The sequence below is a fragment of the Salvelinus fontinalis genome, chromosome 15 (genome assembly GCF_029448725.1).
Source record: "Salvelinus fontinalis isolate EN_2023a chromosome 15, ASM2944872v1, whole genome shotgun sequence".
NCBI classification, from domain to species: Eukaryota; Metazoa; Chordata; class Actinopteri; order Salmoniformes; family Salmonidae; genus Salvelinus; species Salvelinus fontinalis.
The window spans coordinates 35,107,273-35,125,500 of NC_074679.1; the positions used below are offsets into that span (position 1 = coordinate 35,107,273).

General features: G+C 41.9%; 1 protein-coding gene across 3 annotated transcripts in view; it reads right to left on the minus strand.

The window, feature by feature from the left end:
• The window catches only part of ttc7b (tetratricopeptide repeat domain 7B), a 69,928-nt gene extending 54,441 nt beyond the window's left edge, over positions 1 to 15,487 (minus strand). For 2 of the 3 annotated variants that reach the window (XM_055863551.1, XM_055863550.1), the window contains exons 1-4: positions 15,296 to 15,486; positions 11,235 to 11,389; positions 9,878 to 10,046; positions 891 to 1,024 (exon numbers count right to left, since the gene is read on the minus strand). In XM_055863551.1, coding sequence (XP_055719526.1) covers positions 891 to 1,024; positions 9,878 to 10,046; positions 11,235 to 11,389; positions 15,296 to 15,416 — 579 coding nt within the window. In that variant the 5' untranslated portion in view covers positions 15,417 to 15,486. Of the gene's footprint in view, positions 1 to 890; positions 1,025 to 9,877; positions 10,047 to 11,234; positions 11,390 to 15,295 lie in introns of all 3 variants that reach the window. The other variant, XM_055863552.1, reaches the window with a different exon arrangement.
• Between the last annotated feature and the right edge of the window lie 2,741 nt (positions 15,488 to 18,228).

Here is an 18,228-nt window from a genome sequence, read left to right on the forward strand (position 1 = left end):
AAAAACAACAGCACACAGAAAGAGAAAAAAACAACTGTAGGAGAAAAACGTGTTGGCAGAACAAATCAGAGGGGAGAAAAAAAGTTGCTGATTAAAACAGCAGCCAAGGTCAGAAAACAAGATCATCAAACCCTGGGGCAGTCTGTCGATGCTGCTGGAGACTGGAACAGCTCCAGGACCTGCCTGCCTGATGGACCTGGGCCCCTTCCACCACTACGGTACTAATACTAGACACCAGCACTACAGATGGGGTATAGGCCTACTGCACTACTACACAGGCAGATCAAACTCCCAAACATTAGCGGATGTGTGGTGAGCATTCTGGCACAAAATGGTTGCCGCTTTGAGCACTGAAAAAGCCCTATTTAAATCCAATCAATCAATTAATTAGTTAATTACAGCCAAATCCAATCAGCTTATTGGGGACACCAAGAATGGATAGCTATTCATTAAAAAGGTCAAACAGAAACTATCCGAGAACATTAGTTTTTTATTTTACCTTTATTTAAATAGGCAAGTCAGTTAAGAATAAATTCTTATTTACAATGACGGCCTAGGAACAGTGGGTTTACTGCCTTGTTCAGGGGCAGAACGACAGATTTTCACCTTGTCAGCTCGGGGATTCAATCTTGCAACCTTCCGGTTACTAGACTAACGCTCTAACCACTAGGCTACCTGCCGCCCCACTACTTAAGTTGCTGGTGGCTGGTCTTGGTATTTCGTATTGCGACTTAACTGTAATTTTAAAAGAGGGTGCGTTATTTTGTTAGTATTAGCCTAGATCCCCTAAAAATTATTTGGTTTGGTCAAAATTATTAGAGCATCTCCAGCTTCTCCCTCCTGTCAACACATCCAGAAGTAAAGCCAATGTCAGCTGGTTGCTAGGTTACCTTCTCTACTTCCTGTAGGTAGAGCAGGGCGATGTCTCCAGACTTCTCATAGCAGGTAATCACTTCTTGGTCTTTGTCCACGTTACGATTGGACAGGGACGGAGACGCAGCCGGGACTTTCTCTAGACACAGACCTGGAGAGAGGAAGTTCATTATGCTGTATACTGTACACACATTGTGGCCACAATGCAGCCTACCAAGGGTTAAAGTTCATGCTCAAGCTTTAGTGTGTGTGTACTTGTGTGCGTGCATACTGTACACTCATCTTTCCTCTCTAGCTACTTCAAGCATGTCCTCAGCCAGGGAAAAAGTGACACACTCGGGCTGGGCCCCTGCTGCAATATGAATCAGTAGGTGATCAAGGCTCCCAGACAGCCAGCAGAGAGCCCCTGAATGTTTTATCACACGCTCAGAGGACAACGCACTAGCCTGACAGACGTCTGGAGGAGCAACCAGAAACTCAGGGTTAGGTGGCAATGGAAGTGTCTCGTTGCTCTTCTCTGTCTGGGGCCTCTAGGAGCAATGGAAGTGTCTCACTGTCCTGCTCTGTCTGGCCCTGGGGCTGGCTGGGCTCTCCAGGAGCCAGTGTATGGGATCTGAGTCAAGGACACCACACATCAGCCAAGGACTGAAGAAGATACCTGAGACAGATTTATTTTATAGCAGTCCCCTTCCTTTCTTCTAGAGGACATTGGGACAACAATCATCTTCCACTTCTGGCTGCTGCTTGTTTTGGTTTCACAAATAAAGGCTCTCACTATTTTCTCTCATGTAGTTTCCCTGATTTTGTAACCGGCAAGGAAACAAAACTGGGGCTTTGTTGTAGCCTGGGCCCCTCGTTATAGGCAGTTTTATTTGTATACTCACGTGGTAAGGAAAAAAATAAAATCGGGGCCCTAAAAGGATACTCTTTGGCATGGGAAGAGTATCCCTGTCTGACCTCTGGGTAGATTGGGCCGTGTCTCTGTCAATCACCAGACCATTCTGTTTGTAATGAGATAATATGGAGGAAAGCAACACTTCCATTGTGGCTACACACACCTCATTGTTATGAAATCCAAGCTGCAGTTTCCGAAGCCCCCTTTTAAAACGACCATTAATAATAGATGATAGCCTTAATAACGAATTAATTATAAATAGCTCTAGTCTCTGGAATTACACAAGACTACGGCAACTGTGTGGCACTCAAATGGAGCCATTCACTAAAAGGGTCCAAACAATAAAAGCCAAACGGTTCATCCATCAACTCCCCATGATTGCTTTACACACCCTGAAACCTCCAGTACCATAGAGGTGCAGACGTCTTCTCATTATAGGACATGACTGGAACATGAATACTGCTGTGTGTTGAGCGAGCGATAAATGGAGGCAGAGAGGGAGATGGGGAGAGAGAGGTATACGTAGATAAACAGGAGAGCCGGCAGAGACAGAGAGATGGAAAGATGAAAATGCTCGATCACCACCTCTGGCAAGAGAGAGAGAGCGATTGAGAGAGAGAGAGAGACAGACAGAAAGACAGCGAGGAAGCAGCAGAGGGACGTCAGCGGCCAGGCCTGTCTTTGCCTTATAAAGATATACCCTTGTGGTGGTGCGGGTGGGTGGGTTAAAGACTGGAGCATGTGGATCTTCTTGTCGTTGTGGGGTTCTGCTCTCGCTGCTGCCGTGCCACACATAACTTATTCATACCACTGTGGCACTTTAACAGCCTAATGGGCTCCTGTGTTACTCTAAACAGGCCCAGCCTGAGCCCCTCCTCCCCTCCACTCCTCTCGATTAGGACGCTCATAAAAATTTTACAGCAGTAAAGTCTTCCCATTAACCCCCATCGGACAAACAAAATGGCTGGTCCAGACAAAGTAACACAACTGACTAATGAACTCCGATGATGTGGTCAACACTGCCTCGCAAAGCCAATAAAGGACTATATAAGAAATGACGCTGTTAGCATAAAATAGAGCTTTATCTGAATAGACTTTCATTTGAAGATGTTTCAGGCTTTAGAAAAACAGTCAGCTTTTCTACATTCAGGTCAAGCCCTAAGTGTGCATCTGTGTGTGTGCCTATTTGGGGGTGGGGTTGCCTACGCAAAGCAGTCGTTCCACAGTGATGTATGCTGTACTGCTTGGCTTGCATCGTTCGGTGGTCTGTGTAAACCCTAGGGTATGCTGGTGTATGTATAGAGGGGGACAGGTGTGTGTGTGTGTGTGTGTGTGTGTGTGTGTGTGTGTGTGTGTGTGTGTGTGTGTGTGTGTGTGTGTGTGCACACAAGGCTGCTGTATTGAGGTGGACAGGCTGAGGCTCCACACTACGGCAGTGCTTCTTCTTCTTCTCAGCTCACAGTCAATGTAACGCTGCTGGTCTGTCAGAACTCTGATCAAAGCTCTGCAGTCCTGGCTGACACATCCACTGTGCTCTGCATTAGAAAATGAGAGAGCAAGAGTGTGTGGTATGTATGGTGTGTGTGTTTGCATGAGAGCGGAGGACTCCTCTCGCCACAACAGTGAACCTCTACCGCCACCACATGGCCAAACAACACATTGCAGGGGATACGAGGTCAAGCTGCGAGTACTGATCCTGCTGTGTCAGTTTCGTCATTTCAGAGACAACACATTTTCCCTCCATGTCATGTACATTTTCAAATACACACTGGTAATAATGTTGTTCCAAAGCATGATTAGATGACCTATGTCACAGCTTAGGAACAGATTCAATCAAGCTTTAAAAAGTACACTCACTGTATACAGCAACGGACATTTAAATGCCGCCACTTCGCCGTCAAAACCGTGTGCATTTTACAGCAGGTCAATCCAACACATTGGCTCAGAGTTCTAAAAGGAGAGGTATGAGAGCATCCACAGACCTGCTTGATGAGGAGATGATGGTTAGGTCACATTGTGTTCTCATCTACTAAGCTAAGCGTCCCCCCTCGGTAGGCATACATCGACAGCGTCCTGGGGTGCCACGGCAGGGCAGGCACGAAGTTAGCTAATACAGTCACCCCAGCCTCAGCACTTTCTCAATGACAGGGGAAGAACAGAGGGATTCAGCACCACATATTACGTTGAAAGTTTTAATGTCACAGGCACAAGTACAGTGAAATGCCCTTCTTGACAGCTCTGAACCCAACAATGCAGTTATCAATAACAATGCAGTACTAAAAATGTGTTCACTAATATGTGTATTAAAGTAGTAAAAAGTTATGTGTTTGGTCCCATATTCATCGCACGCAATGAGTACTTGTGACTCCACACATTTGTTGGATGCATTTGCTGTTTGTTTTGGTTGTGTTTCAGACTATTTTGTGCCCAATAAAAATTAATGGTAAATAATGTATTGTAATTAAAGTCACTTTTAATTATGACTAAGAATAGAATGTTTCTAAACACTTCTATTTTAATGTGGACGCTACCATGGTTACAGATAATCCTGAACGAATCGTGAATAATGATGAGTGAGAAAGTTACAGATATCATACCACCCTAAAATGCTAACCTCCCCTGTTATTGTAATGGTGAGAGGTTAGCATGTCTTGGGGGTATGATATTTGTGTGTCTGTTACTTTTTCACTCATCATTATTCACGATTCATTCAGGATTAACCGTAACCATGGTAGCATCAAAATTAATTTAGAAGTGTTTAGAAACATTTTCTATTCTTATTAACAATAAAAAGGGACTCCAAAATGACCATTCATTTCTATTGGGCACAAAAGTATCTGAAACACAAACAAAACAAACAGCAAATTAATCCAAAAAGTTTGTACAGTCACAAGCTTGATGTAATTATTGCATGCCAGGTATATGGGACCAAATACCTAAATACCTAAATACCTAAACTTTTTACTACTTTAATACACATAAGTGAATTTGTCCCAATACTTTTGGTGGCCTAAAATGGGGGAACTATGTACAAAAAGTCATAGTCATTGTACCATTTCAAATCCAAAGTGCTGGAGTACAGAGCCAAAACAACAAAAAATATGTTCGTCAAATTTCTGCCCTGCTAGAGCTGCCCTGGTCAACTATGTGCTTTTATTGTGAAGTGAAAACCTCTAGGAGCAACAACGGCTCAGCCGTGAAGTGGCAGCCCACACAAGCTCACAGAAGCGCGTAAAAATCGTCTGTATTCCGTTGCAACACTCACTACCGAGTTCCAAACTGCCTCTGGAAACAACGTCAGCACAAGAACTGTTCGTCCGGAGCTTCATGAAATGGGTTTCCATGGCCTCGCAGCCGCACACAAACCTAAGATCACCATGCACTATGCCAAGCATCGGCTGGAGTGGTGTAAAGCTCGCCACATTGGACTCTGGAGCAGTGGAAACGCATTCCCTTGAGTGATGAATCACACTTCACCATCTGGCAGTCTGACGAATGTGGGTTTGGCGGATACCAGGAGAACGCTACCTGCCCCAATGCATAGTGCCAACTGTAAAGTTAGGTCGATGAGAAATAATGGTCTGGGGTTGTTTTTCATGGTTCGGGCTAGGCCCCTTAGTTCCAGTGAAGGGAAATTTTAATGCTATAGCATACAATGACATTCTAGACGATTCTGTGCTTCCAAATTTGTGGCAACAGTTTGGCGACAGTCCTTTCTTGTTTCAGCATGACAATGCCCCCGTGCACAAAGTGAGGTCCATACAGAAATGGTTTGTCGAGATCGGTGTGGAAGAACTTGACTGGCTTGCACAGAGCTCTGACCTCAACCCCATTGAACACCTTTGGGTTGAATTGGAACACCGACTGCGAGCCAGGTCTAATTGTCCAACATCAGTGCCCGACCACACTAATGCTCTTGTGGCTGAAAGGAAGCATCCCCGCAGCAATGTTCCAACATCTAGTGGAAAGCCTTCCCAGAAGAATGGTTGCTGTTATAGCAGGAAAGGGGTGACCAACTCCATATTAATACCCATGATTTTGGAATGAGATGTTCAACGAGCAGGTGTCCACATACTTTTGGTCATGTAGTGTATAATATGTAGAGTAGCAACAGCATATATGACGATTGTATGCGAGTGGGTGTGCGTGTGTGTAGAGTCAGTATAAATGTATGTGCATATTATGTGTGTGTAAGCAAATTATGGAGTGAGTGTTGTTGTGTGTGTGTGTGTTGAAGTGTCAGTGCGCACGAGTGTGTTGGGCCATGCGAGTGTGCATAGAGAAAGTGCAAAAATCTAATTAAATACAAAGGTCAACTCTTAGAGTCCATGTAGCCATTTTGTTATCTATTTAGCAGTCTTAAGCTGTTCAGAATCCTGTTGGTGTCAGACTTGATGCACTGGAAGCAGAGAGAACAGTTTATGGCTTGGGCAGCTGGAATCTTTAACGATTTTCCTGGCCTTCCTTTCACACCGCCTGATATAGAGGTCCTGGATGGCAGGGAGCCCAGCCCCTGTGATGTACTGGGTTGTCCACATCCCCCTCTGTAGCACCATGCGATCGAGGGCGGTGCCATTACCATACCAAGCAGTGATGCAGCCAGTCAAGATGCTCTCAATGGTACAGCTGTAGAACTTTTTGAGAGTTTGAGGGCCCATGCCAAACCTTTTCAACCTCCTGAGAGAGAAGAGGCGCTGTCGCGACTTCTTCATGACTGTGTGCGTGTGTACCATTTTAAGTCCTTTGTGATTTGGACACCAAGGAACAAGAAGCTCCTTGGTCTTACTGACGTTGAGGGAGAGGTTGTTGTTCCGGCACCACACTGCCAGGTCATTGACCTCCTCCCTGTAGGCTGTCTCATCGTCGCCGGTGATTAGGCCTACCACCGACGTGTCGTCAGCAAACTTGATGATGTGTGTTGAAGTTGTGCGTGGCAACGCAGTCGTGGGTGAACAGGGACTTCAGGAGGGGACTAAGCACACACCCCTGTGGGGCCCCTGTGTTGAGGGTCAGCATGGCTGAGGTGATGTAGCTACCCTCATCACCTGGGGTCAGCCCATCAGGAAGTCCAGGATCCAGTTGCAGACGGAGGTGTCCCATCCCAGGGCCCTAAGCTTGGTGACGGGCTTGGAGGGGACAATGGTGTTGAACGCTAACCTGTAGTCAATGTGAAAATGCTGTTCATAGGAATTCCTCTTATCTAGGTGGGTGAGGGCAGTGTGGAGTGCAATTGAGATTGCGTCATCTATGGATCTGTTGAGGCAGTATGCAAATTGGGAGTGGGTCTGGGATGATGGAGTTGAGGTGTGGCATACCCAGCCTCTCAAAGCACTTCATGATTACAGATTGAGTGCTACAAGGCGGTAGTCATTGTGGCATGAAGCTTTAGAGTACTTGGGAACAGGAATGATGGTGATCATTTTAAAACATGTGGGGATTACAGACTGGGACAAGGAGAGGTTGAAAATGACAGTGAATATGCCTGCCAGCTGTTCGCACATGCTCTGAGAACGCTCCCCGGAAAACCGCCGAGCCCCGCAGCCTTGTAGATGTTAAACTGATTAAAGACCTTACGTCAGCCTCGGAGCACAAGATTACCCAATCCTAAGGGGTCAGTGGCAGCCCTCACACCCGACACGATGTTGCTATTGTCGAAGCGTGCAAAAAAAAATGCATTGAGTTTGTCTTGGAGAGAGGCATCGTTGGGCAGATCACAGCTGGGTCTTCCTTTGTAATCTGTAACGGACTGTAGCTCTGCCACATGCTGCGGGTGTTGGAAGCCTTGTCCTTTTACTCATTTGATGACTCCGCGGAGTTCATAGCGGGACATCTTGTACTTGTTCCTGTCCTCGGCCGTAGCCTCAGGTTTGGTTTCGGATTAGGCTCAACGTCCTTGGGAATTGACTGATGACACTTCCTATCGAGCTAGTCACCAAAATGACAGGAATGGAATGTGTAAAGTAGAGTAAAGCACTGAAGCAGAGTTGAGATGGAGCTGAGGCTTGGCGGTTGAATAGAAACTCAGGCTATGCAGTGTTTTCCAGAAGCGCTGGAGGTCGGCTAAACAGCTGATAGACTAATTGTCAGCCGGCTACTTTTTCCACTTTTCATTTAAAAACAGTTTACATTTGCTAGTCAGAAAAGTCTGTATAGCCTTCTCCCACTAGAATGAACAATATGCATCTTCTAGTTATACAGTATATTGATAGGATAGGCGCCTGTCAGTCACAAAGCAAGCGATGACAGAGAAACACTGCTGGTTTGTCAGTCTGTTGTTGGTCCTGCCTCTCAGTACCGGTGTTATTTTTGTGCACTGTGGTTGGCTACAGTCAATTTTATTTTCACAGAGGGAGCGCATGATGCTTTATTGACTCCTGGTGAGTGAATTTACACGCAACTAGCAATGAGTGGAAATCCACTTCATTATTGTTTTGTGGCACATTCATTTATTTTCTTTTGCGTGTTTCATAGGCCTACAGCCAACCACGGATTCGGGGTGCATAGGCTATTTACTGTTGCTTTTGTTGACTAGTTTATAAGAGGGGACGAACTGAATAAAGTCCATCTCCTAGATCCCTTTGCTATTCATAAATCATACAACGTAGGTATATGTCTGTTGTATCGTGTCGGGACAAGTAAACTAAAGATCTTGTTTGTATTTTCCTAGGATTCAAAGACCATGTCGAGACTTGCCAGTGTCCGCTAAAGTGACTCGTCAGTGTAGACTAGTGATGGGTTGTTCGGCTCTTTTTGATCAGCACTTTTAGGTGAACGGAACCAAATTGCATCGGTGAGAGAGCCATTCATTTGGCACACTAATTTGAATACCGGTAGGCTATTACTGCTTTTTGGTGACTATCTGGAGATAAATAATGAAAACATTAGATGAAGATGTTTAATCCTCACTGTAGGAACAATAGGTAGTGGAGAGAGAGCCTCATTCTGGTCCAAAATATGATACAAGAAAACAGATTGAAGGTTCTAAAAGCTAATGGCATGAAACTTATATGGTATTTTAGATGTTGATATAGGCTTCTGATTTGATGAAAGTGTTGACAATGGAGTAGTCAACTGCTGCTTTCTGAGTAGTAAAGCCCATGTTTAACACCTGCTTCATTCTTCAAATCATACCTGTAGGTTTATTCTTGGGTACCTGACTTTTATATATTTTTTATTTATTTAACTAGACTTGGGGGTGCACAATCTGGCAGAGGTAACTAAATTACTGCAATTCTATATTGTTTCTCAACAGGGAATCCATGTTTACTTACCTTTTTTTCTTAGGTCTTTGCCACAATAAATGAACTTGAAAGATAACACTACTATTTATAAATAGATTACTAATCTACTGACTTCCTTCCGCCAAAGTCCCACCCACAGTGATTGATTGACAGGCCAAATTCTAAGGGATAGTTCAACCAAATTACATTGGTTTTCCTGTGTCCACAGCAGCAGAGACAATAAAATACATAATTTGAAGAACAAACATCAGTGGCAATTCATATCTTGTAGTAACGCTGTAAAAATTACTTTAATCTCAAGATAAGACAGATTGAATGTTAAAAAAGGTTATTTTACTTAGAAAATAGTCCTGATCATATAGGTCTAAACGATATCCAAAACTAACACACTGAATTCATACATTTTCAGTAATTGTTATTGTAAAGCCTTTCTACTCAATACCACAACCAATTTTACCAATCTGTGAAGTAAAGTCGTTAAAGTATTCAGTAATTCACCTGTGTATTTCGGATGGAATCAAGGCATTAGAATGTACCAGCAGCCATCAAAATAGAGCACATTCTGCAACAACAACAAAAAACGGACCCCCCCAGCCCGGAACTCCCTGGCTGGCTCGTTTTCTTATTTGGCTGGCTACTCCATGTATTAACGGGAACCACCCTAACCATACCTCTGTCCCCTTGAAACAGAAATATGTCTCTAGATTTTGATTTGGGAAATACTTGCAGGGTTATTCATGCACAGGGTATTTTGTGGTGGGCCACCCAGAGGTTTTATCACGCCCACCACCTATGCCTCTTTTAGCCAGGAAAAACGCGGACTGGTGTAATGTGAAGGCGTACTACAATTGGTACCCAAGGCTCTTACCTTTGGTAGCGTATGCCTCGGCGATCATGGAGAGACGGTAGACAGGGGCTCCCACCAGCGCCAGCTCATCCAGGGTCACTTTGCCATACTGGTTGATGGCTTCACTGTAGTCTCCCTCCACGTAGGACAGCTTGGCCATTAACATGCTGGCCTCTTGCATGTAGTCCGGCTAGGCACGAAAGGAAAGAGACAGATAGTGTTGTTTTCTCCTGAACACAAAGATGTGTAGCTAAATGTACACGCTTCAGAGAAAAAGAGGGCATAGAAGCTGCACGAGGGAGTGATGCAGCGTTATGAGGTTATATAATTCAAAGGGGATTCTCTCAGTTTGGGAAGGCAGTGAGTGTAAAGCCAGATACTGATTAAACCAGTGTTATCGTTTGTAGTATTAGAATACTGTTATAAGTCTGGCAGTTCTGAGCAATTAACTGGAATTTCAGTTATTTTTCGTTTTCTAAACAACTAATTGACTGACATCAATTCCATTTTGGGCGTTTGTTTTCTGTGAGCTCAACGCGCACATTGCACAGTTTCTCTAGAGATAATTCAGATCCAGCTTGAACTGTGAGATGTGAGATGAAGTAGGGAGTTATAGTTTCCAACAGGCCAATATTATAGGTAATTTAGTGAATAAAACCTGGTAATTAACTACAATGACAATCCATTATGCATCCCCTTGTCTGGTCTGTTTGTTTTACACCTGCTAAGTTAGGTACGTGTGGGGCAGACACGGAGACGGGGAGAAGAATGCACAATCGTGGATATAGAGCAGCTGTTGCTTCGCGAGGTATCTCTACCTGAAAATACATGATCTGAGTGATTGATAGTTGGTATTCAGCAGTCATAAATGTATGCCTTATTTACTTCGAAAAATTACTAAAAGATTGATTTTGTCAGGCAGCATAGACAGGAACTCTATAGAGATTAGACAATGACTTGGAATTAAATAATAAAGTTATCAAATAAAATATCTTATTCAAGTAATGCAAATAAATGATGGTTAATAAGTGATAAGCAGTAATGGGCAGTCACTACCATCATAGGGCTTTTAATAATTGTTTTATTCTGTGTTGTTAAAGCATTCAATCCAAATAATCGAAACCAAAATGGAAAACCGTGATTACTTTTTAATAATCGAACCGAAACAGACCTCAAAAAGCACTAATCGCTCAGCATTAAAGACTGCACTACACTGTTAACACTGTTACAAGACTGAACTAGACTGTTATAACACTGTTACAAGACGGAACTAGAATGTTATAACACTATTACAAGACGGAACTAGACTGAAAAGTAGACAGATGATGTATACTAATATAATGGTCATAGGTGAAGTCTACTGTGTTACATCAGCTACCTTGAGGTTCCCTCGGTCCAGGGCAGCGGTCAGGTGCTTGTGGACCTCCACTAGCCTGGGTCTTGGGCCCCTGGGGCTGGCCCCCTGCTTGATGGGGTTCTCCTTGATGTACTGCTGGAGCTTGGCCTCCCCCAGCAGCAGCTCCCCCAGGTCATCTGAAACACACAGTTTAGACTACACCTCCAGTATGCTTCATGACATGGTACATTAGACTACCCTCCCAGTTCAACAGGGTCTTGTATTCAATAGGCACCAAATGTAAGGAAATTGACTGAAACCGGGAAGGACTACCCGACCTTGTCCAATAACATACGTGTTTTTGTTTTCCAGTGCATAAAGTTTGAAAAAAAAATTCTATGATGTTCACTAATGAATATGACCTAGAACAAGGCACTGATTTTTTACCAACTAGGCTAACTACCAGAGTCATAGGTGGCATGACAACACACATCATGTTCCAATAATATATCACAGTAAAGACAGATCAGTCAACCCTGACTAACATGCAGGTTCTCTAACAATCTGTACAATACTACAGCATCAGTATTCAGAAAGTTGATAGGGGGGGCAAGCCGTGACACTCACCATCTCAGATTGTTCTGAAATCTAATTTGATCTCTGAGAAATCAAGCTAATTGATTTCACCCAACCTGTCCCTTTTAATTTATAGCTTCACACAATATTCAACAAATACAGTACCCAACATCTAATTTGGACCAAACTTATTCTTATCATTGAGTAAAATGGTCAAAAGCCACCTAAGGGATAGTGACTAAAATGTTGTGACAACCCTAATAAAATAATACAATTAAAAACCATTGCATGGCAGTAGCATGATTCTCAATAAGAAAACATCTCTATATGGAGTGTGATGAATGACATTTACCATTAAACCCCGCCCAATACCCTTATTTCAATTGTTTTGTTGTTGTAAAAACACCAGCAAATTAGCTCCAAGTGGTTTTAAATTTAGGAACTCTGTTCCAAAGCATTGCCACGCATAATACAGAGATATACTGTATGTGACTTTATACAAACATAAGCAATCAAATATTCTGTTTTGTCTTCTTGCGTTCAATTTGCAGTCTGAGTCTATGTTCTGGCCCCTTAACCATCTGCTCCAAAAAAATATATAATTGTCCAGCAGCTGAAACTAGTTGATGATCCCTGCAATAGAGTGTGTGTTTGGGACTTTCACTATTTGAAGACCATTAGAGACCATAACATTGAAACCATTAGAACTGCTATAGCCTAATGGTTTGCTTGTATGCAAGGAATGGTCTAACTTATCCAGACCTTTTTTTTAACGGAATAAACCACACAGAGGGGTCGTTTCCTGGACACAAATTAAGTCTAAGAGAAGGACAAACGGAATTGCTTTCAGGGCGGACTGGCTTGAATTGTGAGGATGACCATACAATTTATTTTCATCATGAGCAAAAGCTATTGGTTTTCTACCCAAAGTTGCAAAGGAAATGTTGTGATCCATTTAATAAACACAAGAGACCAGTAAAATGGATGTGGTGGCAGTTGCATCAACAGGGGCATCTAGTGGGCATAACGCAGTACTTTCACACTATGGTAAATAGTGGCTAATTTCTCTGAACAAGGGAAAAACCCATCCCTAGATTCACAGGGAATAAATTACAAAAAAATGAAGAAGCAATACTACAAGCAGCATCTCCATACTACTTGTCAGACATAGAAAACTGAAACTGTATATAGGTTCTTGGGATAGGATTGGCGTGGGGGGGGGTCAGTGGGTGGCTTCTGATAGTTTTATAGGATTCCTCATGTCTTAAAGGGAAAGGGGGGTACCTAGTCAGTTGTACAACTGAATGCCTTCAATTGAAATGTGTCTTCCGCATTTAACCCAACCCCTCTGAATCAGAGAGGTGTGTGGGGCTGCCTTAAATTTAAATCGGCGCCAGGGGAACAGTGGGTTAACCGCATTGCTCAGGGGCAGAGCGACAGATTTTTACCTTGTCAGCTCGGGGATTCAATCAAGCAACCTTTCGGTTACTGGCCCAACGCTCTAACCACTAGGCTACCTCATTATTAGGAGGAATTGTCGGATGTTAGGTACTATACTTATTGAAGATTATATGAATCCTAAATATTAAAATGGCCAATTTGGGGGCAATCAATTAGTTTCATTTCTTAGAGATCAAATTAATAATACAAAATAATATGTTTCAGGAATGCTAATCTTATCTGTTTCTAACTACAGAAACAACTTCAGAACAATCTGAGATGGTGGGTGTCGAAATCCTCTCGCTTGTCCTTTTTGAGGTGGAATGTCTCAGGGATAAGAGCGAAGAGAGAGCAATAGTAATGGCGTCTTTTTTTAGGCACTAACTTCGCCATGATTCGTTGGACAAAGCCATTGGGGAAATTAATGGAGTTTTTGTACGGTTTTGGGATAAATGCCGAAAATAAGGTCTGTGTTGAACCCAGGTTTAGGAGATCTTACACGTTTTGTTCTACGAGATCATTTTCATCTGCAAGCCTCACTTTTTTGTGAATTATGAAGCATTTACTGTATGTAATCAAATTTTAAAAAACTAAGCACATAAAGGCTTCATTATTCATGAATATCATGTTAACTGACTGATACCATAGCAAAGAACAAAACGTATAATATCTCCTAAGCCTGTGTTAACCTCAGACCTTATTTTTTCCGTTGATCCTAAAACCCTGTTCTTTTTCCATAGGAATGGCTGAACGAACCAGAAGTAACTAATTTCCGGTTATTAGGACTACAAGTTGGCGAGCTCTAAATAGGGAGGACCAAAACTGCTGGTTGGAACTGGGCAGGCTAACTCTCTCATTCTCCTTGATGCAAAAAGACAACTCACTACACATTGAGAAGCCTGGTGTGGTGCAATGTTTGTTAGACTAGAAGAAGATTATAGGCTTAGATTTGTACAAGATTAGTAGGATTAGTGTTATTCAACCCCTAAATGCCACGCTTTTTATGATTTTAAGGTGACTTGTAGGCTAATCCAGTTTGTTACGAGTTTAACTGGCCCATTATGCATGACAGGAGAGTGTGACCCTCTGGTCTGACTGACATAGGTATGCCTGTCAGTTTACATCAACAAACATACATTAATTCCAAAATAAGATATTTCAAGGTGAAGTCAGCAATATGACATCATCATGCCATCTCAGTGACTTCCTGCTTACAGGTTTTCCACTGGTTACCACAGCCACAAAGTACAATTGTCTATATCGTAAAATTTATGAAAACAGAAATGTGTTTTTAGTCTTCATTTAGGGTTAGGGTTATGCATAAGGTTAGCAGTGTAGTTAAGGTTAGGTTTCAAATTAGATTTTAAGAAGATACATTTTAGAAATAGGCAGGTTCATGACTTTGTGTCTGTGGTAACTAGTGAAGACCAACAAACACCAACGGAACCCAAATCTGCCAAGACCGCAAATATTTCTCACCTCCTTGAGGGATACTCATTGCTCAAAGATTTCAATTTAGTTTTTTGTTGATTTCATTAAGTAGTTAGTCGCCCGATGTTATGATGATGTCATTGATATGGAGCCAGGAGTACAAGTAACGTTAGATTCTTAAACTATGTTTATGGAGTCTACCTTATGCAACTGGTAAGACTGCTAGTTAGCTCAGTAAAATATTTTAGAAAATTTTCCTGGATGAGAACGTTCAACCAGTATGCATAGCGCCAGGAATACTCTCTGCCCAAGACAAGTTTAGCTAGGCACACGGTGGTAGCTATGCTGGCTAGCCCTGGCTTAAATTACAGAAAACTGTCAAAACAAGAAATAGGAAGTGAGCGCGCATGCACACTCAAATGAGCTTTGACGTTTTCGCTAAATAGTTATAAACCATTACGGTTTTTCAAGATAATTATTTCGTTTTTACAGATGACCTAGAAATGGCTGGCTAGCTGGAACCGACTCGCAATGGAAATTGCATTCACGTTGACGTGGTTAAGAAAGCCCTTGGATTCTGCTCCCTGTCCAGGCCCCAAATCGCTGAATGAACCGCAGAGCAAAAGTAAATCACGAATCGTAGACATATTTCTTACCGTTTGATATTAGTTTGGCAGACAGCTGCCGTACAAGCTCTGGTATCTTGTCCCATTGCCCTTCCGAACGGCATCGTTCTATCTCGGTCTCGAGTCGTGATCCAGACTTTCTCGCTGTCATCTTCAGACTCCGGCGTTAGCAGAGACCAAAACACGACAGCCACGAATCATCAGCTGCGGTACGGGTTGGAATGGAAACAGCGACACCCCCGGTAGCTGTCACTCTCACATCTGTCAGATGTTGAACTGTCAATGTTTTTATTCAGGTTTTATTACCATTTTCAAAAACGCATGTAAGGACATATTCATAGCTATGTATTATATCACCATGTTTGTTTTGTTTAGCCAACGGTTCTAATGTTTACAATGTACAACCAGGCAGTCATGATGAAATACAAATACTTTAATACCACACATTCATATTGATACTTTATCCCAAAAGGGTTTAGGACAAGAACAGACATGCTGAAATCTTGCTTTCAAACATATCCCTTCCAAGTCAGTTTTAAGAACAAAACAGTTCATTATTTTCACACCATTCACATTAGTGCCCTACAATACACATTTAAAATATTGAGCTTATTCTTGGCAGTAGAGCTTGGGCAAGTAAAAAAGCTTTCTAACCCAAGTCATATGAATAATAAAACTTGGCTGTTTAGGTAGAAGAAACTGGCTGTGGTAGATGGTGATGATATTGCTAGAATTTGTATCTATTGGAATCTCCAAACTACTCCAGCTACTACTCCAGCTCTCTATGGTTTAGAGGCATATCTTTAGTAAAACCTGCTCCATATAAAGGTTAAAACATGCAGTCCCACTTTATTTTGTACATTAAAATGATGCTCCAGAGCTTTTGTATAATTTGAGCCAGTAGTTTTAAAAGTAGTTCTCATGAACCAAACAGGTCCCTGAAAATTGTGCACCATTGTGTATTAAGTCATCCACATAAGATCCCGGACTACATCTTTAAGACGCATATTGGTTCTGCTCTCAGCAACACACAGCATCTGGAAGTGCAGTATGAGTGTCATTAAGATAGACGGCAAGAAACAAATGAATACTACATTGGAAGGTGTACATCATTTAGCCAACTTAAAGATATAGACAGTCATTTCTGGTACTCTACTAGTAATATAATAATAGGTGATTAAACAATACAAGAAGTAGAACTGGCAGAGACAGGTATGGCAAGAGAGAATAATGGATATTTGGCAAGGTTACAGTAGATTGGAGGCTGATGTACTGTAACTTTCTATAGATCTAACAGTGTTGGTCCATTTATATTGTGCATTTATCCTATGGCTTTGAGCTACTGTTAAGGCAAACCTGTAGAAAATCAGAGTCTGGAAATTCATTTTCTCCATATCTGTTTTTATCTTGCCCACTAAAGATGCTATTGGAACATACAGTGAGCTCCGAAAGTATTGGACCAGTGACCATTTCTGTTGTTGTTTTGGCTCTGTACTCCAGCACTTTGGATTTTAAATTATACAATGACTATGAGTTTAAAGTACAGACTTTCAACTTTAATTTAGTTACGGATAGTCCTGAATGAATTGTGAATAATGGTGAGAAATATCATAACCCCCCCCAAAGAAATGCTAACCTCCAGTTATTCTAATGGTGAGAGGTTAGCATGTATATTTTTTAATCTAACATTCTCATCATTCACGACTATCCGTAATCATAGTAGAGTCAACATTAATGTAGAAGTGTTTATAAACATTCAATTATTATTTACAATAAAAGTGACTCCAAAATGACACAATACATGATTTACCATTGATTTCTGTTGGGCACAAAATTATCTGAAACATAACCAAAACAAACAGCAAATGCATCCAACAAGTTTGTAAAGTTCCAAGCTTGATGTAATCATTGCATGCTAGGAATATGGGACCAAATACAAACATTTTGACTACTTTAATACACAAGTGAATTTGTCCGAATACCTTTACCTCCCTTCTCACGTAATTTGCTCACATTGTATATAGACTTATTTTACTACTGTATTATTGACTGTGTTTGTTTTACTCCATGTGTAACTCTGTGTTGTTGTATGTGTCGAACTGCTTTGCTTTATTTGGCCAGGTCGCAATTGTAAATGAGAACTTGTTCTCAACTTGCCTACCTGGTTAAATAAAGGTGAAATAAAAAAAATAAAAACAAAAAAGAAATGGGGGGACTATGTACAAAAAGTGCTGTAATTTCTAGACTGTTCACCTGATATGGATGAACATACCATCAAATTAAATCTGACAGCCAGCAACTCATTGTATAATGTTAAATCCAAAGTGATGGAATACAGAGTCAAAACAACAACAAATGTATCACCGTCCCAATACTTTTGGAGCTCACTCTAGTTATATTTACACCTACAGACACACGTGACATGATACAGTTCAGAGGACCCGAACCCATCTCATCAAATTAACCCCCCCCCCCATAAAAGAGAGTATTTCATATAAATTGTCTTTTAAGTATAGATAACACTCCATTCAGACTTCCTTGTACTATAGAAAATACAAAACTGGGCAAAAGATGACACCGTGGGGGTCTTTGAAGAGCTCCTCTAAACTTTGGAGAGGGACTAGGAGTGGTGCAAGTTGACCTGTGGAATTAGGAGTGTTTGATGGTGCATTTTCCTTTCTGGAGCAGAGATATGAACAGTGTAGATTTGCTGCTGTCAAGTCGTTTAAACCACACCTCGTCGTGGTTATTATGACACTGTGGGCAGAGGGGGGAGAAGATTAAAGGGATTTGGATACGTGGATACCATTTTTATGTCTCAGCGTGCAGTCTGAAGGAAGTTGTTAACTAGCGTTAGCGTAATTGCTAACTAGTGACTGGAAGTCTATAGTACCTGCTAGCATGCTAGTACATACCATACACTTTCAGTCATTGCACTAACACTAGAAATAGAATGACACAAA